This window comes from Podarcis tiliguerta, assembly GCF_965153285.1.
Source record: "Podarcis tiliguerta genome assembly, chromosome: 11".
NCBI lineage: Eukaryota > Metazoa > Chordata > Lepidosauria > Squamata > Lacertidae > Podarcis > Podarcis tiliguerta.
In genome coordinates this window covers 37,356,693-37,380,224 of record NC_139544.1, presented here as the reverse complement: position 1 = coordinate 37,380,224, position 23,532 = coordinate 37,356,693, and the positions used below count along the sequence as shown (strand labels likewise).

Here is a 23,532-nt window from a genome sequence, read left to right as displayed (position 1 = left end):
GAATTCCTGTTGTCTCAGCAGCATCCTGAAGTCTTATTAGCAAGATACCTCCTATTAGTGCCTTTCCCCTTGAGAAGCTGTCTGTTCATTCAAAGCAGGGTGGGCATCCTCCAGCCAGTGACCCAAGCTTGGTTTGCCAGGTATTCAGATTCATCTCATGTGGCAGTTTTCCTATAGCACGTCTCTCTACCTATCCCAAACCTGATATCAATGCTCAACTGGGAGCCTTCAAGTATGCTTCTCAACTGTGTACTAGCAAGGGAAAGCAGCCTTTGGGTCTCCCACCCATCAGCAGCATAGCCAATGCCTGCAGGGAACTTGCTCAGGCAGCCAGTGCCAACAGAAAGCATCTCTTCTGTGCAGCACTTCCTACCTGATAGGCAAAGAGAGCCGAAAACCCTTTTTACCACTTTGCACAGTAGTTCCCAAGCACCCAACAGTCAGGTGGGAATCACTGCACAAGGCATGCTTTTTTAGTTTTAATAAACTAAATCAATAAATTAATCAATAAATTAATCAATAAATTACAAAACAAACTAACCATACATTTCCTTAAATAATATGGATAGATCAGTCAAAACAAGAAGAAAGATGCATAATTTTTCAGACATTATAATTATGTCATGTGAGTGACGTGTCACATGGGTTGTCCTGTCCACCACCTCAAAGTTGACCCACAGGGTGGGGCCAGATAAGGACCCAGCCCACAGAATCGAAAAGGTTCTCAACCCCTGATGTAAAGAGTCCTGTTCTGTAACCAGTGGCTCCTGTGGCATGAAGGTGGGGTTGTGGTCAGAGAACATGACACCGCCTCTAATTAGAACCTTACAATTGTACATTGTACTGTTTGTATTGTGAAACTGCACTGAGATATTTCATAGGAAGTGATTCATAAATTAAATGAAACTGATGAGTTTTTCAGAACTTAAAATTTGGGGGTTGGGTTTATTTTTAAATTCTGTTGTCACCTGCAACAGTGACAACTTTTTTTCTATTCTTTTAATTTATTATTTAAATAAATAATTTTTGCATTAAAAGCCACGTGGTACACATCAGAACTCTATTCCACACTTCTAATACCACCAGATCTGAGTTTGTAGAGTTTACACAACTGCAGTTCTAAAACTTTGGCTGCAGTGTTGCCTAAAACCTTGGTAGTCGTATAATGTTTTTTCACTCCTTGTGGGTAAATGGAATGTTGTTATCGCTGAGATGGTACTATGACACCCTGCTTTTGCCATGTTGTTGGGAGCGTGTTTTACAGAAGAGCTTTTGTCTTCACATTAGGAGAAGATCTCTCTTCAAAAAGCTGGCTAAGCAGCCTTCGCCCCTCCTTCATACTAGTCGGAGTTTCTCCTGCCTGAACCGATCCCTCTCATCAGGGGAGAGCTTACCTGGTTCTCCAACTCACAGCTTGTCTCCCCGCTCACCAACACCCAGCCTCCGCTCCACCCCCGATTTCCCCTCAGGTGAGTATGGATGTCAGCAGAGGAGGAATGGTGGAGACTGCCTCCCTAGCCTGACCTAGAGAAGAAGAAGACAGTTCAGAATTACAGCAGGGGTTTGAGGGAGAATACAGCTCAGAGACAGATGAGAGGAAAAGCTGGGAAATAATGGGTGAGGAGAGGGAGGAAGAAGCAGCACCAGGGGGACGACAGCTGACGGAGACAGTGTCTTTAGAAAGCATTTCAGACCCCTCTTTACCAGAACCCAGCGAGCATTGAAAGTAGGAGAGCAAAGAGCTCAAAGGCAGAGGGCACTTTTCAGCACCTGTAGCAATGGCGCATGAGAGAGAGGGAAGGGGTGGAGGCTCACTCAGGACAACGCCATTATTCCAAGAGGCTGCAGTCCCAAGCCTCTCTCTGTGAATATTAAATAAAAAGCAGATGGTAAGGACTTTTCCTTGTCTTATCTGTTCCTGGCAAGCTGCCATTAAGGTTGGTTCCTCTGATGCCTGACAATAGATACCCACTGAAAGGAAAGCGGGATTATCTAATGAAACCCAAGGGCCAACTGTGGCTGCACTCAGATGCTCACACACGAGCAGGCTTTCACAGCCACTTCAATGTACTGGGCAGCTTTGTTGCATCTTCAGCAAGTGAAGAGCTTAACTTTCCAAAAGAAAAAGGCCGAAACAAAACAACCAACTTTGAGAGTTCCTGTGAATTCTTGAACTAGAGGAAAAATATAAAAAAAATTCTTAAGCCAGCAAAATATTGCTGCAGTGCAGTTTTCATTATGTCATCTATTCTGTATTTCTTATTTTGCTTCACTTCCCAGAGCATGTTTCAGATGACCTCTGGGATGATGCTGTCCCTCAGTAGTCCAAAACCCCAGCTAATCACACTATTAAAAGTTTCTGAAAGAGCTGCTTATATTAGACAGCCCTATATAGAGAGTGGCTTGTGTTCACTCTGTATTCATATCAGCTCAGGCGGCTAGTATTAGACCATATAGCAGAGTCCTCTTAGAAAATTCAGAAAGTAGGCCAAGTTCAGTGAATTTAAACTTCAAGGGGAAATGCAGGCAAGGAGGATGAAAAAGCTATAGAGATTTGACCTTTGAAAGCCAGTAATTTTCAAGCCATATTGAGTTTGATTATTATTTTCTTCTTGTCTGTATAGAAACAACATCTTTTATTGCTTATTGACAAGCATTGATTGAAGGTTCTAGTGCAGTTCTATTTGTTTCTCTTCCAGGTACAAATTCTTCTCAGAGTAGCTCTCCAAGTTCAAGTGCACCCAATTCTCCAGCTGGTTCTGGGCATATTAGGCCCAGCACACTTCATGGTTTGGGGCCCAAGCTTGGTGGGCAAAGATACCGGTCAGGAAGACGCAAATCAGCTGGCAGCATTCCTCTCTCTCCTTTGGCACGGACTCCTTCTCCAACCCCCCAACCAACATCTCCTCAGCGGTCTCCATCACCTTTACTGGGGCATTCAATTGGAAACACAAAAATAGCTCAGGCTTTCCCTACCAAAATGCACTCTCCTCCCACTATTGTCAGACACATAGTGAGGCCTAAGAGTGCAGAACCACCAAGGTCTCCTTTGCTCAAGAGGGTTCAGTCAGAAGAGAAACTTGCCCCTTCTTATGGCACTGACAAGAAACACTTGTGCTCTCGCAAGCACAGCCTGGAAGTAACTCAGGAAGAAGTTAATAGAGAGGTATCTCAACGGGATACAACCCTTCAGAGCCTGGAGGAGAACGTTTCTGATGTGCCATCACTCACACGAGTGAGACCTGCTGAACAAGGCTGCCTGAAACGTCCCATTTCCAGGAAGTTGGGCAGGCAAGAATCTGTTGATGAGCTGGATAAAGAAAAATTAAAGGTTAAGATAGTTGTGAAGAAGCAAGATCTGGCAGAGAAACAGGAATATTTGCAGAAAGCAAGCACCGTACATGAAATTTGTGGTGAATCAGAAAGCCCAGTTGCCTCATGCTTAGAAGAGAGAGACGGCAAAAAAGCATTTCAGAAAGCTTTGGAAAGATCAAACCACTTTGAAGCTAAAATTGCAGCTCTGGAGACAGAGCCAGTAGGTGGCATGCTAAAAGACACCCTTCAGAAGAATGCAAGCATGAGATCAAATGATTGTACTGCTTTGGATGCGCACACACCGTGTCATGGGCCTCCACTTAATGAGCTCAGTCATTTGTCTTATGACTTCAAAAGAATCCCCCCTCCATGTACATTGCAAAATGTTCTGCCTCACTCATCTGACAAGATGCCGAATGGGAAAGGAGAAAATGTAGATAAAACTGCACCGACAAAAGAACCTGTCAAATTTGAAAGATTAGATAGTAAGCTTGCAAATATTGATTATCTCCGGAAGAAAATGTCCTTTGAAGAAAAAGATGACAACTCCTGTCCAGTGCTAAAGTCCAAACTGACACCAAGTGTACATGAATGCCATCAGCTGAGTGCAGTCAGACCTATAAACATGCTGCAAGATTCCACCTCGGTGACTGAAAGCCGATCATTTATTAGCAGTGCTCATGCCACTCAGATTAACTCTGTCCCTTTCATTCCTCTCAAAGGATTGACTGGCCGAACAGAAGCTGGTGTGGAGAAATCAGCCTTGATTTCCACAGAGTCACCTGTCCGAAAGAGTCCTTCAGAATATAAGTTAGAAGGGAGGTCTGTGTCTTGCTTGAAGCCAATTGAAGGAACCTTAGATATTGCTTTAATTTCTGGGCCACAGTCTTCAAAGACAGAAGTGTCTTCATGTGCAGTTGCAGGGGGCCAAAATGCCAAAAACGATGGCCAACCACTCATCTGCCAAGGAGGCATCAGTGTAAAGGTTGAGCCGTCTTGTCAGAAAGTGCAGCCGCCAGCCTTTCAACAATCCAGTCCTTATGAATCAAATCTACTAAAGTTCCAGTCTCCAAAGCCAAATAAAAGTACTCAGAGCTCACCAGCAATGCCTGTGACCATTGAACAGCAGTCAGAAAAGACACTTTCCAATTTCAGTGCTAAATGTGACCCCTCTGTAAAAGTGATTAATCAGAAGAAAGAGGTTATTCAGCTTTCTGCACATGAGGCTAAATCCAGCAGTTCCCAAAACCAGAATTCCACCTTGACAAGTTGCAAATCTGCCCATGCACAGGGAAATCCTGAGAAAGCCAAACGGAAAGAGAAGAAAACCTACAAAGAAGGACCAGACAACCACACCAGGCCTCAACCAAGTGATAGCATCCTTCCAGAGAAGCCTAAGGCAGTTGAGGTTTCTCCATCAAAGAAATCTGTTACAGACGTGTCACCAAATCAGGATGCAAAACGCATTCAGAGGTATTCCTTTGATTCAGTTGCTCAGCAGCAGATACGTGGAATAGCAAAAGTACAAATAGCAAGCTCGAAAACAAAGTTCAAAGATGTGCTCAAGCCATCGGTAAAAGAGGATGAGAACACCACTAGAGACTATTCAGCAAATGAGTTGGGCCTGCAGAAAGCAAGTGGATGTTCCAAGCCTGAAGCATCACTTGTGGCTGGTGTAACTGTGCAAACGGACCAGGGGGAAAAAGAACAGAAGCAGCCCAAAAATGCGGAGCCTCCAGCTGCTAACAAAGAGCCCAGCATTGCTTCTAGGCAACAAGGTAGCAATTCTGATCTTCCCGCTGCAAAAGAATTACTAAACAGGCCCTGTGTAGTGGATGCTCCTGGTTGCTGCAGCATTAAAGATAATATGAGACCTGCAACACACATGGAAAATAGCACTGTTAAATCTAGACCAGTTCCTGACACTTGTTTCTCGAAATTGAAACATTCTGAGAAACAGACACAAAAGCAAATAGCTATAAATGTAAAAGAAAAAGAAACTGGCCCTCATGCTTTGGCCGGCTCTGTGAAGGAGGGGAAAAACATCAATAAGTCTGCACTGGATTCTTTTTCGCACCCTCCAAGCTCTCGGAGAAAGCTAAATAATGAGCAAATACAGGCAGAAAGGCATCTGGTCATAGAATGTGGGTCAGAACCCTCAATCCACATCAATAGTACCTTGCCTGAAAAACAGTTTAAATCCTCCAATAAAAAGCAGGCAGCAGCAGCAGCAGCCCCAGATGGCGCTAAGCATTTTCAGAGGCAAGAGATGGCAAGTTTAAACGATCCTGCTGATCAAAAGCCATTCAGTCTACGTACCAAGCAGAGCACGCCTTCCAAGACATCGTCAGCTGTAAAAGAGGGCTCCTTGTTGAGCAAACCGGCTGACAAGAGCCCAAACATTCAGGCCACCTCTGCGGAAATGCAGCCTGAAGGGGGGAAATGCACCGATGCACTTTATTTTCAAACTGACCACGGGAAGCCAGATCCTAACCTTTCCCTTCTTAGCTGTGACGCCAGAGGAAAAGCAGCGGAAAAGGCAGTCACGGGTGCGAAGAACTTTCAAGACACTAAAGGAAAAGGGCACATGAATCAAAAGCAGCTATCTGAAGGGAGCAAGCAGCATGCTGCAAAACATTCCTCCAGCCCTGCTTTGCAGAGTTCGTGTCGCGCAGCTTCAAAGCAGCTTGAGTGCCCACCCAGCTTCCCTGAATCTAGGCCGGAAGCCCCTGTTCTGCCTTCAGCAAAGGCTAGCCTGGGGTTCCCCGAGCCACTTGCACTGAGCAGCAGGGAAGTGAAAAAGCAAGCCAGCTCCTCCTCAGCAGACGGCAGGGCAGAAATGACTAAAAGTGTTTCCCTGTTGGGCTTGCACTATACTCCGTCCCCTGTGGAAGAGAACATTCCCACTTCAGACTTGGCGGGGAAGCACAAAAGCCAAGAGAGGTCTCACTCTGCTGTGGACATGAAGGGGAAAGACCCCGGTCTGCCTCAGTCTACTGCCGCGAGAAAACCGAATGTAGGTAAAGATTTGCCAAAGTCAGGGACTCCAGCTGACTCTCCCAATGCACTTTCAGCCGACAAAGACTCTGCCCGACCGAGGCGAGGAAAAGACACATCCCGAAGCAGCCCTCACAAAAAACCCTCCCAATAGCAAGACGTGCAAATAGGACTGCTTAGTTGAAAACCTAGTGTCTTGTCTTACCTTCAGCACTGTGTAGTCTTTTCTTGCAGAAAAAAATATTCAGCGCCACTTAAGCAGGGTGTGTAAAGAAAGGACTCGTTTCCTTCCCCCCTCAAAATTCCTTCCCAAACGTAACCGGTTAAACTGTTACCATATTGTATTTGTACAAAAATACTTTTACAATTTGAGAGACAGGTTGTGGGCGGGTGGGATGACAAATTATCTGTAAATACTTACTAGTGTGTATCGTTTAGAATGTAGTGTCTCTACTTTGCTGCTGATTGCATTGTTTACTGTATCTTTTTAATGATAGTTGCTTTGCCACTAGTTTGCCATAATTTAAGAAGAAGCAGAATTACTAAAACTTGGGCCTAGACAGAACCCACAAAAATATATTGGTCTGAAGGGAGAAGAAAGACGCTCCATTCTTTCCTTGTTCAAAAAGCTGTGCACAACTCTAAAATAGAAGAAGTGATAAATCTAATGACTTTCAGTGAATTTAGAATTGTATTTAAGAGCTAGCAAGGTTGGTATTATTGTAGTGAGCTAACTTTGCCAGTTAAAACTGGAGCTCTTCAGTACACAATTTCTGCCTCTTGTGTAGACTATGTGCATGATTGGGAAAGAGAAGTCTCCATTATCATGGGTACACCATCCCATTCACAATATAGTTTTCTGGTAATATGAAATTGCCCTGTGTTCTTTCATCTCATCCTGGGCTTTAGACTACAATACCTTTGTGAGCTTAGTTCCTCCTGCCTTGATTCAGCTCACATTTATTTCTCTCCAGGCCTTTCTGGTATGAAGAACATACAGATGTGCATGGCATAAAGTGTTGAAACAATTTTCATGTACACAAATGAATCATCTTTGTCATGATAGGTAGATTTGAGCATTTAGCAGTTCAGCTTTCTTTTCTATTTTATGACAACAGTGGTGAAGTGAGGGGAGGCATTTTTCAGCATTGTATCTAGATGATATATCAAACACCTGATAACATTTTAATACCTAGCTGGGGCCTTATGTTGTAGATTAATCTTGCTGTTTTTAGCAAGTCATCCTAGGTTTAACATTCTTCTTGAAGTACATTAAGTAGCTCTATACATTTCATATTGTGATCTTTATTTGTATGCAAAAGAAGTAAATGTATTTTTTTTAATGAAAAAGGCATTCTTTTGTAGAAAAAAGGGGGGCAGTTGGAGCTTTTTGGTGCTAGAATGTTGGTGTTCTTTTTACTTTTTGCTAAGCCTTATTTGAATTTTGTGTATAGTGGAATATGTCGAATTTGTCTGGTTAAATTTGGAGGGAATGTATTTGGTTTTTTGGACATGTACAGCAACACTCCAGAAAGATTATCACAGATAAGTATGCTAAAATGATTGGGATCCACAAGACAATTGTGCTTTTTTTCTTCTATATTTCCTTGCAAAAGCTCATTTAATGCTGACCCTCCTTCGGGGCATTTCCCCCACTCCCTGCACACCATTTCCCTAGCTATATTTACCCAAGCATAACCCAATTATGAATTGGCTGCTTGTAAGGTATTTACAAGTATGCTAAATGCATTTTCCTGAGAAAAATGAGTAAACCAATTGGGATTTTGTTCGTTTTTGAAATCCTTTGTTAAGAAAATAAAATTACCAGCAAGTCCCTGTAATTTTCCATACAGTGATGGAATTTTCTTTTCCTTTCCATGTGCTCATGAATTATTAAAATCAACCAGGGGGAAACATTTTGAAGTGAGTGGTTCTAGCATTTATAGCCTATATCTGTGCTTTGGGGGTTGAAATAATTAAACACTAATGCACTCCAAAATCATGACATTTCTATCTGGGAGTTATCCCATAGTTTACATTTGCTTGCAAGTTAAAAACCTTCCACTTGTTTCCCTTGAAGCACACCTAGCTCTCTTGTTTACAAATGTATCTTTTTATGTATATTTTGTATAGTGCTTTATCACTTCTGCCAAATACTTCCCGCCTATTTTAGAAATGTAGTGGCGCCTAAGCTTGCATTCATGTAGTTTCCTTGTTCTTGATGTTTACCTTACAGTGAACTGTTAGAGATCCTCTTTAGTGTGTACTCTTTTGTCAGTCTATGTGTTGGTTGTATATTAGAATGACCCTTTGTAGTTCTTCCTACTGTAGATTATCAAATTATTAAAAAAAAAAAAGTTAGGATCTGTGCAATAAAGTGTTTGCAGTCTTATTTTCTTTAAGAAATCCACATGGATGACCTAACCTTTGGGTATTGAATAAAATTATTTATACTTATGAAGAACATTAAAATAAAACTGAGCATGAAAGGGAATTGAGTCTGTTTCTTGAACTGGCTTCCTTGAATTTTCACTAAATATAGGTCTATAAATGCACAAGCAGAAAAGGAAGGAGGAGTCCCTACAGCATAGCCTTTTGCTCCACTGATAAAACATATTCCCTTCTCATGTGAATTGCATAAGAGGACATTGCAGATAGCCAGAGGCTGCTGTTGGGCAACAGCCCCCTGGGCCCCAGGCCCCCCACCATGTTCACACATTAAGCAGGGGAAAACATACATGCATGGGCTTTCCACACTTTTTGGGTTCCAGAACACTTGGGGAAACTGGTGCATGTAGAAGTGGTCACACAGAGACTTTTCCCTGTAGACTGCCAACCTAACTGCACAACCTCGGGGCAAGGCTGGCAGTGAAACCCCACAGTGCCCTTCTCTGTGTGAAAAGGGCAGTGGCGAAGCGTGGGTTGTCAGCACCCGGGGCAAGGCAAGTAATTTGCGCCTCTAACCCGTGGATTTGCGCCCCCTAATCCTAACCCCCAGATGTTGCGCCCGGTGCGGTCTGCCCCCCCTGCACCCCCCACGCTACGCCATTGGAAAAGGGTATAAATGACCAAATAACCTAGTGACAAGGGGCCACAAAAAAGTGTGTTTTTTCCTGTTTGGATGCCAGGTGATGGTTTTGGCTATATAAAAATTGCCACTATTGTTTTGACATTTCTGAGTTTCCTTTCCTGTTACGTGCTTGAAGTAACATTTAGTTGAAACACAAAGTGGTATGTGTATAATCGGCTAGAATGCTTAATATTAGGACACTTGTTTTGCTCTGCCCTCATGAACCATTTTTGAACCTCAACAGGGTGGGGGTGAACGGCTGGTGTTTGCTGTGGTGCCCCCACAGTGTGCCTAAATACAGTGGTGCCCCGCAAGGCGAATGCCTCGCAAGACGGAAAACCCGCTAGACGAAAGGGTTTTCCGTTTTTCAATGCGCTTCACAGGACGAATTTCTCTATGGGCTTGCTTCGCAAGACGAAAATGTCTTGCGATTCTTGAGATTTTTTTCCGCTCCCACCCCCTTTTTCTAAGGCGCTAAGCCGCTAATAGCCTTTTAGCAGGTAATCCGCTAATCCCTTAAGCCTTTAATAGCCGCTAAACCGCTAATAGCGCTAAGCTGCTAATAGGGTTGCTTCGCAAGACGAAAAAACCGCTAGACGAAGAGACTCGCGGAACGAATTAATTTCGTCTTGCAAGGCACCACTGTATAGAAGAATGACATAGCAACCACAGCAAACTGGGATAATGCAAGCAGACTTGCAGGACTGCAGACTGAATTCCTCTAACAGACAAAGAACTGTGGATATGTAGAGTGAGAGGTGGAGGGCAGGGCAGGGCAGGAGGCCACAGAGACTCAACATGGCCTCTACTAAAGCAGCAACAAAGCGGGGGGGGGGGGGGAGAGAATGGAAGAAGAGAAAAAGAGGTTCATGAGAGGCCCTACCGCCAGCAGGATAGAGGAGGAAGAGTGATGGAGTGGCAACTCAAGTACAACCATCTCTCGAACTGGCCCTACTCGGCAGGGTAAAATGGGGAGGGTTTAACTCCCTTTGTGCAGCAAATAAATAGATGGATATAGGTAGGTCCTGGAATAAAATACATATGGCTGCCACATCACGTCCAGTTTAGCCCTTATTTGTGTGTGTAATATTTACCCTCTTTAACCCTTGTGAGAAAACACTAAACAAACAGTAATGAAAAAGAGAACTGCCTTGCTATTTATTATTGTGGCATTTTTATTCCAAATATGGAAGCCTAGGCTGAGTACTTCTGAGTACTTTCAAGCTTTTTCTTGTCCAGGAATTAGCAGGAGTCTTCCTTGCCAAATGTAAAATGATCACCTAGGAAAGAACAACTGCCTTACATTTTTCAGGTTAAGATACTGTCAACCTTACCCTGACCTGGTGCACTGTGAGGCGGTCAATTTTAGCCTCCTATATGGCACTGAGAATGAACTCTACCTGGAAAATGCAAGACCGAACAGTGAACTCTGGCTTTCTCTTATTTCCATACCTTGCAGTGATTTCCTTTGCCGTGTTATCTCATGTCAAAAACAAGTTAACAAAGTGCAGTACAGGCAACTCATGATTTAGGCGCACCTGAATGATGTGCGATCACACACATGCACACTGCACCAAACCTGAAAACAGCCCCAAAACGTCATAAAGATGTCATGAAAAGGGGTTGGGGGTGGAGCAGAGTGGGCTTTTGCTTGCATGTGTCCAGAATCGAACTCCTATGCAAAACAAGGACTGCCTGTACAGTCAACAACAACTGGAACAAAAATTAGTATTAGAAAGTGGAATTCCCTTATAAGCATCTTCCTACTAATTTGTTGGCTTTTGTTACTCTTTTATATCTTTTCTTTCTCCAGGAACTCAAAGCTGTTGGTAGTTTCTCCTTAAAAAACGTATGATCAAAATGAAGGTCACTACAATTACTGCTATCGTAACAAAGGCAATCAATACTACTTGAGCAGTGCTAAACCCGCAGGACAGATTTATAGAGAGGAGCTTAGAGCCCGCTAGTGATTTGGGCTCTGAGCACACTGTCTCTTCAGAGTCTTCAATTTTATCTATGTTTTGCTTGTACCAAGTTAATAATCCAATATTGGAACAGGTGCATTCCAGTGGATTGTAACTTAAATTGATTACACTCTGGCCAGATAGGTTAGTCAACATATCACGTGGGATAATATGGATCCTATTGTTGGCAAAATTGAGATATATGTTTCTGAGGCTGGAAAATGCATCTGAATTGAATGCAATAAGATTGTTGTGGCTCAAGTCCACGTGTTTTAACTTCTTGAGGCTAGAAAATGCTTTGGTTTGTATAGCCGACAATTTGCAGGAAGATAAAGTTAGCACTTCCAAATTGGGTGCCTGCTGAAAGAGGTTGTCTTCCAGGATGGTCTTGGATTCGAAGTTATTTCCATTCAGCTTCAAGACAATAAGATTCTCCAGACCTTGTAAAATGTGTGGGATATTGAGATCAATTTTAGAGTAAGAAAGGTTCAGAATCTGCAAAAAATGCAGGTTGCAGAAGGGTCTTTGGGAAGCATTGATGAGAATCTGTGTGGAAGTGAGGTCCAGAACCTTCAGGTTAATGCTTTCATTAAACGCTGCATTGTGGAACCTGAGCTTGCTATTGTAGCTCAGGTTGAGGTGTTGCAAGCTGCTCAGGCCACGGAGTGGCTTGCTGCAGCAGTCGGCGCTTTCTATTTGAGATCTGCTGAAGTCAAGGTGTTGCAGTTTCGACAAAGACCCTAGGCACCCAGATCCCAAATCCAAGCTTTTCAGATTCCCTCTGAGAGAAATATGGGTGAGGTTGGGGAAAGCAGAAGCCCTGATATTGCAAAGGTGCTCAAATTTATTCTTGTCGAGATTGAGTTCCCTCAGGAAATTCAACTGAGCCAGGCCAGTGGGTAGTTCGCCGATGTCTGTGTGGGCCATGTCCAACTTCTGGAGTTTGGCCAAACAATGGAATGTGTCAGCTGAGAAGTATAGGAAATGGCGGTATGGCAGATAGAGGTAGTCAACAGAGATGTTGCAGATACCCTGCAACATGGCGGGAGTTATGGGAAGGGCATCTCTATCCAAAGAATTCCCAAGTCGAAGAGCAACAGTGCTGGCACCCTGCAGCCCTTCCAGGATCACCGAAACATCAACACAATGACCAAAATCCAAAGTATAGAAAAAAATGGAACTGAAAGCCTTGGTCTCAATGTGCATAATATTGTTGTCTGCAAGAATGAGAGTCAGATTGCTGACTCGCTTTAATACCCTTATGTCTTCAGCTGATATTCTTTGTATTATGTTCATCTGAAAATCCAAATATTTGAGTTTCCTCGTTGGAAAATGTGATGGGAGCTCTAATGATTGGATGTAGTTGTCTTTTAGTATGAGTGTCTCCAAGTTACCCAGGTCCTGCATTGGGATGGATGATAAAGTACTGAGTCCTGTTTGGGTCAGGTCAAGGTGTTTCAGAGAGTGAGGTCCAGAGAATGCTCTGTCTGCCAGAAACAGAAGATTGTTTCCAGTCAAGATGATTGTCTCCAGGTGAGCGTTGTTTCCGAAGGCATCCTCATATACCCAGTTAATTTGACACCTTAAAAAACAAAACACACAGACACACAAGTCTAGCATTCAAACACCGCAACTGTATATGCTTATCTTATTAATACACATCTACGGAAACAATAAAAATGGATTTCCTGCTTTTGTTTACATTTTTAATGAGAGGAGAACAATACAACTGGCACAGCTGTAAATGGGATCATATTTTGCACCAACCTAAATAGGCAGTGAACATTAACACTGCAATTCATTGTCTCTCATTCAGTCAGCACAATAATTTATCTTTGCACAATGAAACATATTCTCCTCCTCTCCTCCCCCCATGTGTGCCCTAAATCTGTTCGAGAGGTTCCCAAACCCTCTGGAGCAGATCTGGGGAGGGAGAAATTCCAATGAACAGATGTGCATGGATGGGTACCCAAGTTGTGTGCCTGTTTTTAATCAATGAGGGTCTCTGCTAATTTCAGGCTGAGCATGAACTGCTGTACCTTTTTGTAGCCATGCACTGTGTTCCAGGAACATTCCAATGCACCCACTTGCATAAATCCTTGTAAGTCATATAATACAGGGGAGGGTATACCTACCAGTGTGCCAAAGCATTTGCTTTTGCAATTTTGTTGGAAGAGCGGCTTTTCACACTCCTCAGCTATTCTCTGAAATTGAGGCGTTTGTTCTCCTTGCCTCTTCATTTGGTTTTGGCAGCACAATTTGTATGAAAAACAGAATTCTGAGTGCAGGTACAGGGCAGTAAGTTTTGTATGTTTGCTGTTTGTTCAAGCATGAGCCATTAGTGCCTGTGTAGCGGGGGGGGGGACTTAATCCTCACCCCAACAAGCAAACAAACCAAGCAAGAGATGTAAGAGGAGAGTTCATCCTGATTTAGGAGATATATAGTGAGTAATACTGCTACTTCCCTAGAAGAAACCAGTGCCATTTCCCGACACTGGCCATATTGTGGTTTATCCTATTTCCTCTTTCCTTGCAAGATAGGTCAGTCAGTTTATATAGATGTCAAGAAACAAAATATGCACCCAGAGTTTGTCATCTAGGACTTCTTTCAATACTCTACTGCAGGGTAATGAAGCAAGTTCTGTGAATTTCTGGCCTTGTAATATGTGTGCCTTGGTTTTGCCTTTCAGGTGATTTTGCATAGCATTATAGGACTTCAGGCAGCAGTTTTAGGTGTCAGTTCTAGGCTGCACGTGGCATAATGTTAGGTAATAGCACTGCACAGGTTGTGACTGTCTAAAGGCTGGCCTCAGTTTACCACAACTACAAAATTTTCTAACAAGTATCGATTCACAGTGCAATGACTTGTGGGAGCAGGTTTGGGTAGATGAGAGTTCTAGCTTGGAGACTTCTAGATCTCTTGGCTGTAACCACAAGTACCACTTGCTTGAAAAGTTGAAGTGAAAGTCCCAATTTGCACAAAAAGAAGTGAGGACAAAGATCTAGCATACCTTGTTAAGTCTAAATACACCAGATCTTTCAGCTTGCTGAGTGTTGATTGTTGAAGGGAATACAGGAAGTTGAAGCTGAAATCAAGGACTTGGGTTATGTTAGGTAGTTGCTCAGGAATCTCTTTCAGTCCCAGATCTTCACAACTGTAACTTCTGTTAGCAATAAGCTGTAAAAATTACACACAGTTTTATGGATCCACACACATTGATGCACGGAGATTAATGCAACAGAGATGTGTGCATCTCTGTTGGCACAATGCAATCTCTTGTAATTTTGAAACTTCTAATATTGTCCCATCTCCGTATTGGTCTGAATCTGTACCAATGCCAAAAATGGACTCTGCCTGGGAATCTGACATGCTATCTCCTTTTTATTTTTGCATGGAAGGCAAAGTGTATAAGTATTGTGCAACAAACTATTTTGTTATTTGTAGTAACAGTACCAGCAAGGGTCTTTTGTAGTTTTCAGAAACTCTGGTGTTTGTATCTGAAAACAAAGGCAATAGTCCGGGTGATGCTGGTGGCTTCTTTAATTGTCAGACAACTTACAAATTTTGAGAACTATAAAAGGAAGGCAAACCTGAGGGGATTTTCCCTCACATTCTGCACCCTGCTTTTGGCACCTCCACGCCAGCTCATATGTTATCTAAGCTGGTACAGGCTTTATTCATATCTGTAAGAAAACTGCCCTGCAGATAAGTGATGAGAGGGACCCTCTCCCAAAATGTCCAGTCCAGGCTGCAGCTTTTCACAGCTGTGTTGGTTTTAAAAGTGGGAGGGGGGTCTTTCAAATGACTGAGGCTGCAATGGGATTCCTGAATAGAAAAGTATATGGTTGTGCTTTGAGTGTCACTTTCAATTTGATCTGGACTCTTCTTTCTGAAGCTCTGTATATGGGGGAGGGGAAGGGACGACACCAGCAGACGACAAAAGATATTAGAGTCAATATAATGTTATGTGACTGGCGCTGTCAAAATCAGGGCAGACCAAGTGGGTCACAAAAAGTAGTTGGATACAGAACCTGTGACCGCACACTGCCTTGTTGCATGGCAGGGAGTGAGGCCAAAATATGACCCCCACCCACCCGCCAGCCCTTGAGCTGCCTTCCCAAAGCTGGATAAGCAAGGCACCATGTTTTGGGAAGCAGGTGTGTGCCTCTGGCAGGGCCCTCCCACCTCCACAAAGCTGAAAAAGCGCTAACTAGAATTTGCAAAGGAGGCTGGGGGACCTTGTTAGGACCCTGTCGGAGTCCTCACACATCCTTCCCAAAGCCCAGCACCTCACACAGCTTTGGGTATACAGTGTGAGGACTGGATGGTGTCACGGGCCAGGAGCCAGCTTCACCTGCTGAACAGCAGCCTGAAGGGGGAGAAGGTGGAGTGACTCCACCTGCAGCTGATCAGCCTTCAAGGACACACAGGAGAAGGCACTGATGAGAACCAGCTGGCTTCAGCCTTCTGAAGCAGAGCTTCCAGCAGCAGTCAGAGGCTGGTAACAATACTTGTAGTTCCTTGCTGCTTCTGCTTGTCTTGGCCCTTGAGCTCATGATCATCAGATACCCTGGACCCCCAGGCCACGCAGATTGCTGTTTACCCAACCCTAGGACTGGACCTGACTTCGGATGCTGACTGCCTCCAGGCAAGTACACCTCAAAGACTCTTCTGGTTGGCTGGCCTCCCACTCCACTTAGCCCTGCATGTTGTTGCTTAGCAATGAGATTTCAACAAGTGGGGGCATCAAATGTTTCCGAGGGGCACCAAAAAAGGCCTTGAGGGCCACATGTGGCTCTTGGGCCATGTGTTGGACTGCCCTGGTCTCAGTGATACTCATAATGGAAACTCCCCAAATCAGACCTGGAAAGGATGTGTTTCTAAACAATGTCGTCTTCAAGTGCAAATTCTAGTATTGAACTTTGTGTGCTAAAAGCTGCTGTCATTGTTGTTAGGTCTATAAAGGACCTACATACTTATTCAGGGTGAGACCATGGTGTGAATAAGCATTTGAAGCCCTCCCCACAACACCACAGTCCTAGTCCAGATAGGCTCCCGGCGATTGATATTCTTTCTCTCTTTTTTCTAAAGCCTATGTGGATGCTAATATTGTGATTAAGATGAATTCTAGTTTGGCCCTATACAGAGGCCATTCTTAGTTCTGTACTCCTAATTATCTTTGAAACTGGAGTGGGATCTGTGCCAGATGACCACTATTGCAACAGGTTAAAACATTAAAGTGAGAAAAATTATTAGAATAATTAAAAGGGGAAGTTAAATGCAAATATTAGTGCTCCTTTTAGTCTGTAGCTATTTTATCTAGTCGGGGGACATTTTTTTCTGCTACTGTATAGAAAATGCCACCTCTTTTAACAAATTCTGAAAGCACTCAAATACACTAATCAAGCATTGCTTTTGCAAAGGTAGTTCTTTGATAAGGTGAAAAGCTGAAAGAAATATTTACCTACCTACTTGTGCAACTGTGACTTGTCTCCTCTGCTACATCTATCAAAGATGTTACTGCTTGCAGCATAAAGTGTGCAAAAAAGAAAGAAAGGGTCTAGTTCTACAGAAATTAGGTACATTTAAACTGCTTATAAAACAAAGCACCTGTTCGGCAGCCCTGCTGCAAACAGATTAAAGGCACCAGTGGTCTGTTTCATTACAACCCCCTCTGGTTCCAGAGAACTCCTAGTAAAATGTCCATGTCTGCAAAATGTGTGCACTACCTCGAAAATGGGTTCTCTGTCATTGCCTTTCATGTCTACATGTCTGTTTAAAACTTCTTAGACACAATTCAGGACAAGATTTTGCAGACTGGTCCTTTTGCTTATTGATATGCTGCACTGTATGACCTCCCTGCAGTAGATGTGCCTAAATCTTTGGTGCAATAGGGAGCAAGGGGCTTACTCCCAATTACTGTGTCAGGGGCGCCATCTCGCCCTCAGGATTGTGGGTGCCCACCCCCACAACGTGGATATTACATGCCTGCACATAGTTGTGGTGGGCAGTGGCACAGCAGCTTCTCTTCCTCCTCCTCCTCTCTGCAGCCAGCAAAGCACTGGTGGAGGAAGTGGGGGGCTGGGGAGTGCAGCGTGCCAGGCACCACGAGCCCGGTAGGGTGCCATCCCGGCTCCCCCCCCCCCTGCACTGGCCACCACGCTCCCAGGATGCGCCCCACGCCCTCACCTGCTCTCCATCCCCGGTGCTGGAGCATGAAGCTCTGCCACTGCAGCAAGGCACCCTTTTCCGTGGGGAGGGGCTCAGACTTGGAGGCAGAGAGACTCTGCCTCTCCATCCCAGCCCCCCTCTTCCTCCGCCAGTGCCTTGCTGGCTGCAGAGAGGGAGGAACTGAACTGCTTATCTTTCATAGGCAGTGCTGCTACCTCATGCCGGCTTTTCTCATTGGCTTTGTGGGTGCCCAGTCCCCTCCCCCAAATCTATTATTGTGGGTGCCCAAGCACCCGTGGCCCCCTGGAGTTGGCTCCGGGATTGCATTCATAGGTTGAAATCTTAAATAAACTTGCCATGCACCAGGGAGCACTGCGCCACTGAACACAGCGAAAATGCATAGCTATAAGGCTAAAATTGCGAGTACAAGAGAATAAACTCCATTAAAACAATGAGAAACATATTTCTAAGTAGATATGCATAGGACTGTCCCTATTAAGTCCAAGCTAAAATGGCACAGGATTATCGCTGCTAATTTAAAGTTTGTCTTTTCAGCGAGAAAGCCTAGAAAATTTTCCTGCCTGAGGCCGGTTTTAGCGAATGTGCTCCGAAGGCACAGCATTGTCCCCGATACTTTTGCCCCACCAGCCGCAAATTTCATAGCCCTTTGAAGTAACCTGATGTTAGCATGCAAGTATTCACTGCCACAGATTAATTATTGATTCTCTCTTGAAGACGCTTTTCCCCGAATAGAGAGACAAACAAGTTATCACTCACCTCAGTGCACATCATATCTGCTGGCTTGGTTACTTCACAGCTAACATCTAAAAGGCCCATCAGAACCCAGCAGAACGTGCACCAGGCCATTAGGAGGGTTTATTAGATTCTCCACACAGACGAGCTGCGGTAATGGAAGTCAGATGAAAAATAATTTTCCAGAATGGGGGTTTAGAAAGCTTTGTTAAACTGGAGATGTGAGAGACAAAACAGCCGTTACAGCTAAAAAGAAGTTTCCTCTTGAAGCCTAGTCATTTATGGGCTCTGCAGCCAACCTTTTCGGTTCCTTTTTTCTGCCCCACACTTAAATCCTTGCATCAGTCTGCCCACTTCTGCATTAAATGTCAGGAGATAGGCACGTGAAAAGAGGGCTTGGTCTTTGAGGTTAACTTGGTGTCAGTGCTATTTTTCTTTTCTTTTTTAAAAAAGAGGGGCCAGAACTCACCTTGTTCTTTTATAATGGCAATGGTGCCCTCCTGAGAGGTGCCGAAACTGCGTTCTGGCTTTAAAAAAGCCCTGCTTGCTTCATCAGAGGAATGTTCCAAGTGAAGCAGATTAGGTGCCACAGAAGCCTTCGAAATCAAATGTGTGTCGTTTGCTGGGAACATTCTTCTTATCCCCGTATTTAGGGGTTACCGCTGTCAATTACACTGCCAAAATGGCACCTTCCTTACACAAGAGGTAGGCATCCACAGGCTCTGAACATTTTTTTAAACACAAGAACCATTTTTTAAAAATCTGAAGTTGGGTGCAGCCATGTGAGGGACCCCCAAAACAGCTCAGCATTGATTCTGTGGGGGATGATGTGCTGAAACAGTGACGCAGAGGATTGAGGACAAGTATTCCAGTACCAATGTAAGGAGACTTGTCATCTCATCCCACTGCTGGGAACCAACCCCAGACCAAACGCTGCCCAACCAGTTCACTAATAATAATAATAATTAATAATAATAATTTTTGTTTATATGCTGCTCTCCCCAGCCAAAGCCTTGCTATGCATGGCCCATTACTGTTGCGGCATATTGTTTTGTATTTATTTTGTGTGTGTGTGTGTGTGTGTTTCGTTTGAATCTTTTATACCTATTTTTGCAGCTCACATGAGCTGCCTAATAAAGTGATTTACAATTCAATTATTAAAAACAGTTGAATACAACCATTTCAAAAACAAGCCATAATAGCAAACGCCATCCAGGCAATAGGCTTATTGATACTTGTTTTTTTTAAAAAAAACAGTTTTCAGGTGGGATCAAAAAGCTGCCAAGATGGAAGCCAAAATAGATCACTCAGTGTATCAGGGTATCCCACAACTTGTGAGGTACGACTGAAATAAAATGGCTGCGGCCATGGAGCCCTTTGTAGTAGTGGATGCATGAAGGACCCTTCCAATGATCTAAATGGATGGGTAAGCTCATGTTCATGAGAGGAAATGGGGGAGGGGCAGATGGAGAAGAGCAGGACATCTTTGTTCCACTTCCTAAGTACAGCAAGCTTTTTTTACTTGATTTTGGGCTAATAACTGTATTGGGGCACCTCAAGGATGTATATGTTCTTGCAGAGGACTAGTTCAAAGCAGTTTATGGAAAAGGGAATAAGAATAAATTTATTATTTCTACCCCGCCCATCTGGCTGGGTTTCCTCAGCCACTCTGGGCGACTTTCAACAGAACATTAAAAACAGAATAAAACTTCAAACAAAAAAAACTTCCCTAAGCAGGGCTGCCTTCAGGTGTCTTCTAAAAGTTGGATAGTTTATTTCCTTGACATCTGATGGGAGGGCATTCCACAGGGTGAATCTCAAGACAGAAAATCGCCTCCTGCTGCACACCAAGCCTGTTTCCTTTAGGACTGTTTTGCTCTTGTGAATAGGGCTGCTGTGTGAAGCAGAACCAGGATGGTGTATCTTTAGTATGTAGATAGCATGGGGAACTGTAAATATGCAGGGGTGATAAGATGTGCAGCCACCTACATAGATTTCCCCCTATTCCAAAAGGTACCAGGGCTCCTTTTCTCAGCGTGCACACAAATAGTGCATTGCAATGCCTCTCCCCTCCTCCCTATCTCAGGTGCCCTTCTGTGTCTTCTACAGATTACCTATTTTGTTTTAGCAGTTTCCGTTCTCAATCCAACTTTTCTTCGTCCCCTTGTGGCAAGGGCATATTCTCATTTCAGTCCGTGATGCACTTAGAACAAAGTGATTTTATCAGTAAGTTCAAGGTCTCTTAGTCCCCCCCCCCCATTATCCCATTTTACACTCTCCTTGGTGCTTTGTGTTGCCCACTTCATATCCCATTCAATTACTCCAAGGAATGGGATTGCCAATAGCCTTGCCTGGCTGCAGTCACTAAATCAGACCATTTACTGACGCGCCTGTCTAATCCTAGTGGGCATATTCTTACATCATAAAAAAAAATCTTATTGCATAGATTAATTTGTCTGCTTCTCCCAACGCTGCACCAGCTTTCTCCGAGGCTGATATCGAATGCTTTTGTTAAAAATCAATATGCTTAAGATAGGTTTTGGTCAAGAAATAGTCTCTCCTCCCTGCTTCTTTATTTCCCCCCCCAATCTCTCTCAGCAATCTGTAGAGTAAGTATTCACAGTGTGATCTAGCAAGGTGCAAATTCTTCTTTAACCTCCTCCTCTTCTCTGTATTGCCCCCCTCCGCCTGCCACAGTTCAATGTGACCGTGGCTAATGCTTTGTCTATGACTGAGAGTTCTTTCCACCAGCTCCTCCTGCTTCAGTAAGAAGGGAAATGAGGGCATTAATGACTTTTTCTCTGTGCCCACCGGTTCTTTACTACTCCTGTTCCGACAAGAAATGTAATCTGACTGCTGGGACATTTAATTCTGTGCTCTGTAACTCTTGAGAGAAACAGAACCTGACTGTAAGGCCAAAAGGCAAGTTCTGGCCTGCGATCCTTGAAAGATGCTTCCTGCAGCGTTGCTGTGAACGCCTGATAGTCTGGTGGCTGTCGATTGGATCCCTGGCGTGGCAGCCTGATAGCAGGTGCTGCCACGGCGCTGTGGGTTTTGTGCAGAGGATGTGGTTAAATGAGGCTGAAATGCAAAGCAGGCAGCGAGAGCCTCCTGTTTCACGAGCACCAGATGTATCTGCCCATCCACATCAAGGTCAGCAGGAACCATATGAAGGCGTTCTCCGGGCGAGGGCTCGGTTGTTAAATACGCACACTTAGAAATGCTGCAGAGTTGTTAGTTAGTGATCGGCCCCCCCACCAGGCACTTGGCAAGCGAAGTCTAATGCGATGACAATGGATAGGAGTCCTGAGCGTCGAAGCTGCCGAACAGATAGCAGCTCCACTAATTCAATCAATTGAGTTTCAAGCAATCAAGACACCATCTGGACAGAATCTAACTCATTGCCCAAGAAGATAAAGACATCTGGACTTCCTAGATGCCAAGGACATGCTCGCTTAGTCCCATAGGCTGCAGGCTGCAGCCAGCAGCCAGGCTCACGCTGACAAGTTTTCTTAATTATGCTGAAATAATCTCACCCTGCAAGTGCCAGGCACTCCTCGCTTCAAAAGGTTAGAAGGATCATGTTTCACAAAGCAGAGCTTGAGGAGGAGCCATCTCCCGTTGTGATTGGAGGGAGCCCCAACCAACCTTTCTAAGAAAGGGCAAATCAAATGACAAGGTGAGGTAGGTCTATAAATTCAGTCAGAACCGTATATTCAATTTTCCATTGAAATCTGGGATGAAATCGGCGATGAAATCGCTGTGGTGCCGTTTTCTACTTTGGCACTCCGGTGCTAGTAACACATATTCCCAACATGCTCAGACAGGAGCACGAGCCAAATCAATTTTGCGCAAAACAGGGCAAGCGAGAACACGGGCAATTCCAAGCGTCTGGAGCTGAGCGAGCTTGGTTCATGTGTCACGAAGCAGGCCAGACAACAGTGAGAGCAGCAGTGGCAGAAATGGCACGGGTGATCATGCGTAAGTGTGACTGCCTCTGTCGCTGAGAAAGCCAGCTTCTCTGCCAGCCTCACAAGGAGCTGGTGAGATCGCATCTAGAATTAGAACCAGAACCCTTGAAAAACAGCTGTGAAAGGTGCGCAAGGCACAGGGCTGGACCAAGACATTTTGGCGCCTGAGGAGGACCCCAGATTGATGCCAGGGAAGAAGGGGTGAGGGAAGCAGGGCGGGGGGCAGAGAAAGATTAACATCAGGATACACTGCCTGGGGGATCCTGCTCTCTGAGGCAGTGTCTCTCCTTATCTCATGGGTCATCTGGCCCTGCTTAAGTCACTCTTAGACACCTTTTTTCAGCTCCTTGTATAGATCTGGAGGAGATGTCCTAAGCAGCACCCACTGTCTGAGCAAGGGGGAGCCTCTCTTTTACAGCAGCTTCTGGACACATGATTGAGCCTCAACTGCAAGTCCCTAACCAATCCAAGTTAGCCACTGGCAGGAGCAGGAAATCCACTGAGTAATTATAAGAAAGGATTTAAGAGGGCATAGAAGTGCAAATGTGAGATGCTAATAAATGTTGTGTTTTGCCTTTCCCCCAGACTGATTGGTTAAAAAACCCACACCAAAAACAAAACCCCACCACAGAGTGTTGCAATGTGTTTTACAAGAAATTGAATAAGGCACTGTAGTTCTTTCTATTGTGCAAAGACCAAATCATGGCACACACTTACGTTTCCCTATTGCAGAAAGCTGAATTTCAATAACACTTCCCATTAATAGCAGAACTTCCAAAGCTCCGGTCTTTGAAATAACTAGAAACTTAAATCTCGCTGTATCTTATAGTGAAGTGACCCATGCATACAGCTGGAATTGGATATTAAAATGGAAAGGTTGCTTATGATTCTTTATAATTGAAATGTCAGGCTGTTTAAATAAACAGTGTTCAGTTAGTGTTGAAGTTCATGCGGTATTGCCATCTAGTGGACGATCATAAAATAGTCTGGAGGAAGGCACAGTCTTTGTCACTAGGGTGGCCTGCGATGTGTCCTCCTCATATGAAGGCAGATAGTCTGGTTGGAAAAACCTTTATGCTGCCTTGGGGTATAAAACCATGTGATCTGGTTCTTGGAGCAAGACTGGACTTTCTGAGTGGGACAAGTGCTTCCTCATCATATTTTCATAGATAAAAGGTAAAGGTACCCCTGCCCGTACGGGCCAGTCTTGACAGACTCTAGGGTTGTGCGCCCATCTCACTCAAGAGGCCAGGGGCCAGCGCTGTCCGAAGACACTTCCGGGTCACGTGG

The 23,532-nt window shown here is 44.2% G+C and overlaps 2 protein-coding genes across 22 annotated transcripts in view; one reads left to right on the top strand and one right to left on the bottom strand.

Annotated features, from left to right (window-relative positions):
• The window catches only part of MAST4 (microtubule associated serine/threonine kinase family member 4), a gene marked incomplete at its 5' end in the record, with an annotated part of 197,844 nt that extends 189,038 nt beyond the window's left edge, over window positions 1-8,806 (top strand). For all 21 annotated transcript variants that reach the window (XM_083403588.1, XM_083403581.1, XM_083403589.1 and 18 more), the window contains 2 exons: window positions 1,288-1,469; window positions 2,700-8,806. In XM_083403588.1, the coding sequence (XP_083259714.1) occupies window positions 1,288-1,469; window positions 2,700-6,466 (3,949 nt within the window). In that variant the 3' untranslated portion in view covers window positions 6,467-8,806. The remainder of the gene's footprint in view (window positions 1-1,287; window positions 1,470-2,699) is intronic.
• Window positions 8,807-10,516: 1,710 nt separating this feature from the next.
• Window positions 10,517-18,596, bottom strand: CD180 (CD180 molecule). Its single transcript, XM_083403988.1, has 3 exons — window positions 18,296-18,596; window positions 14,358-14,524; window positions 10,517-12,928 (listed from the first exon to the last, which is right to left on the bottom strand). Exons 1-3 carry the CDS (start codon window positions 18,383-18,385, stop codon window positions 11,200-11,202), a joined length of 1,986 nt encoding a protein of 661 aa, XP_083260114.1. The 5' UTR covers window positions 18,386-18,596; the 3' UTR covers window positions 10,517-11,199.
• Window positions 18,597-23,532: the final 4,936 nt, after the last annotated feature.

What these genes read in the sequence shown, in the direction of transcription:
- CD180 (XM_083403988.1), bottom strand. Translation starts at nt 18,385, where the DNA reads ATGGCCTGGTGCACGTTCTGCTGGGTTCTGATGGGCCTTTTAGATGTT. An exon ending in CAGATATGATGTGCACTGAG is followed by an intron (nt 14,525 to 18,295) that starts GTGAGTGATAAC and finishes TAATTTTTACAG; the next exon opens with CTTATTGCTAACAGAAGTTA. An exon ending in GTGTATTTAGACTTAACAAG is followed by an intron (nt 12,929 to 14,357) that starts GTATGCTAGATC and finishes TTGTTTTTTAAG; the next exon opens with GTGTCAAATTAACTGGGTAT.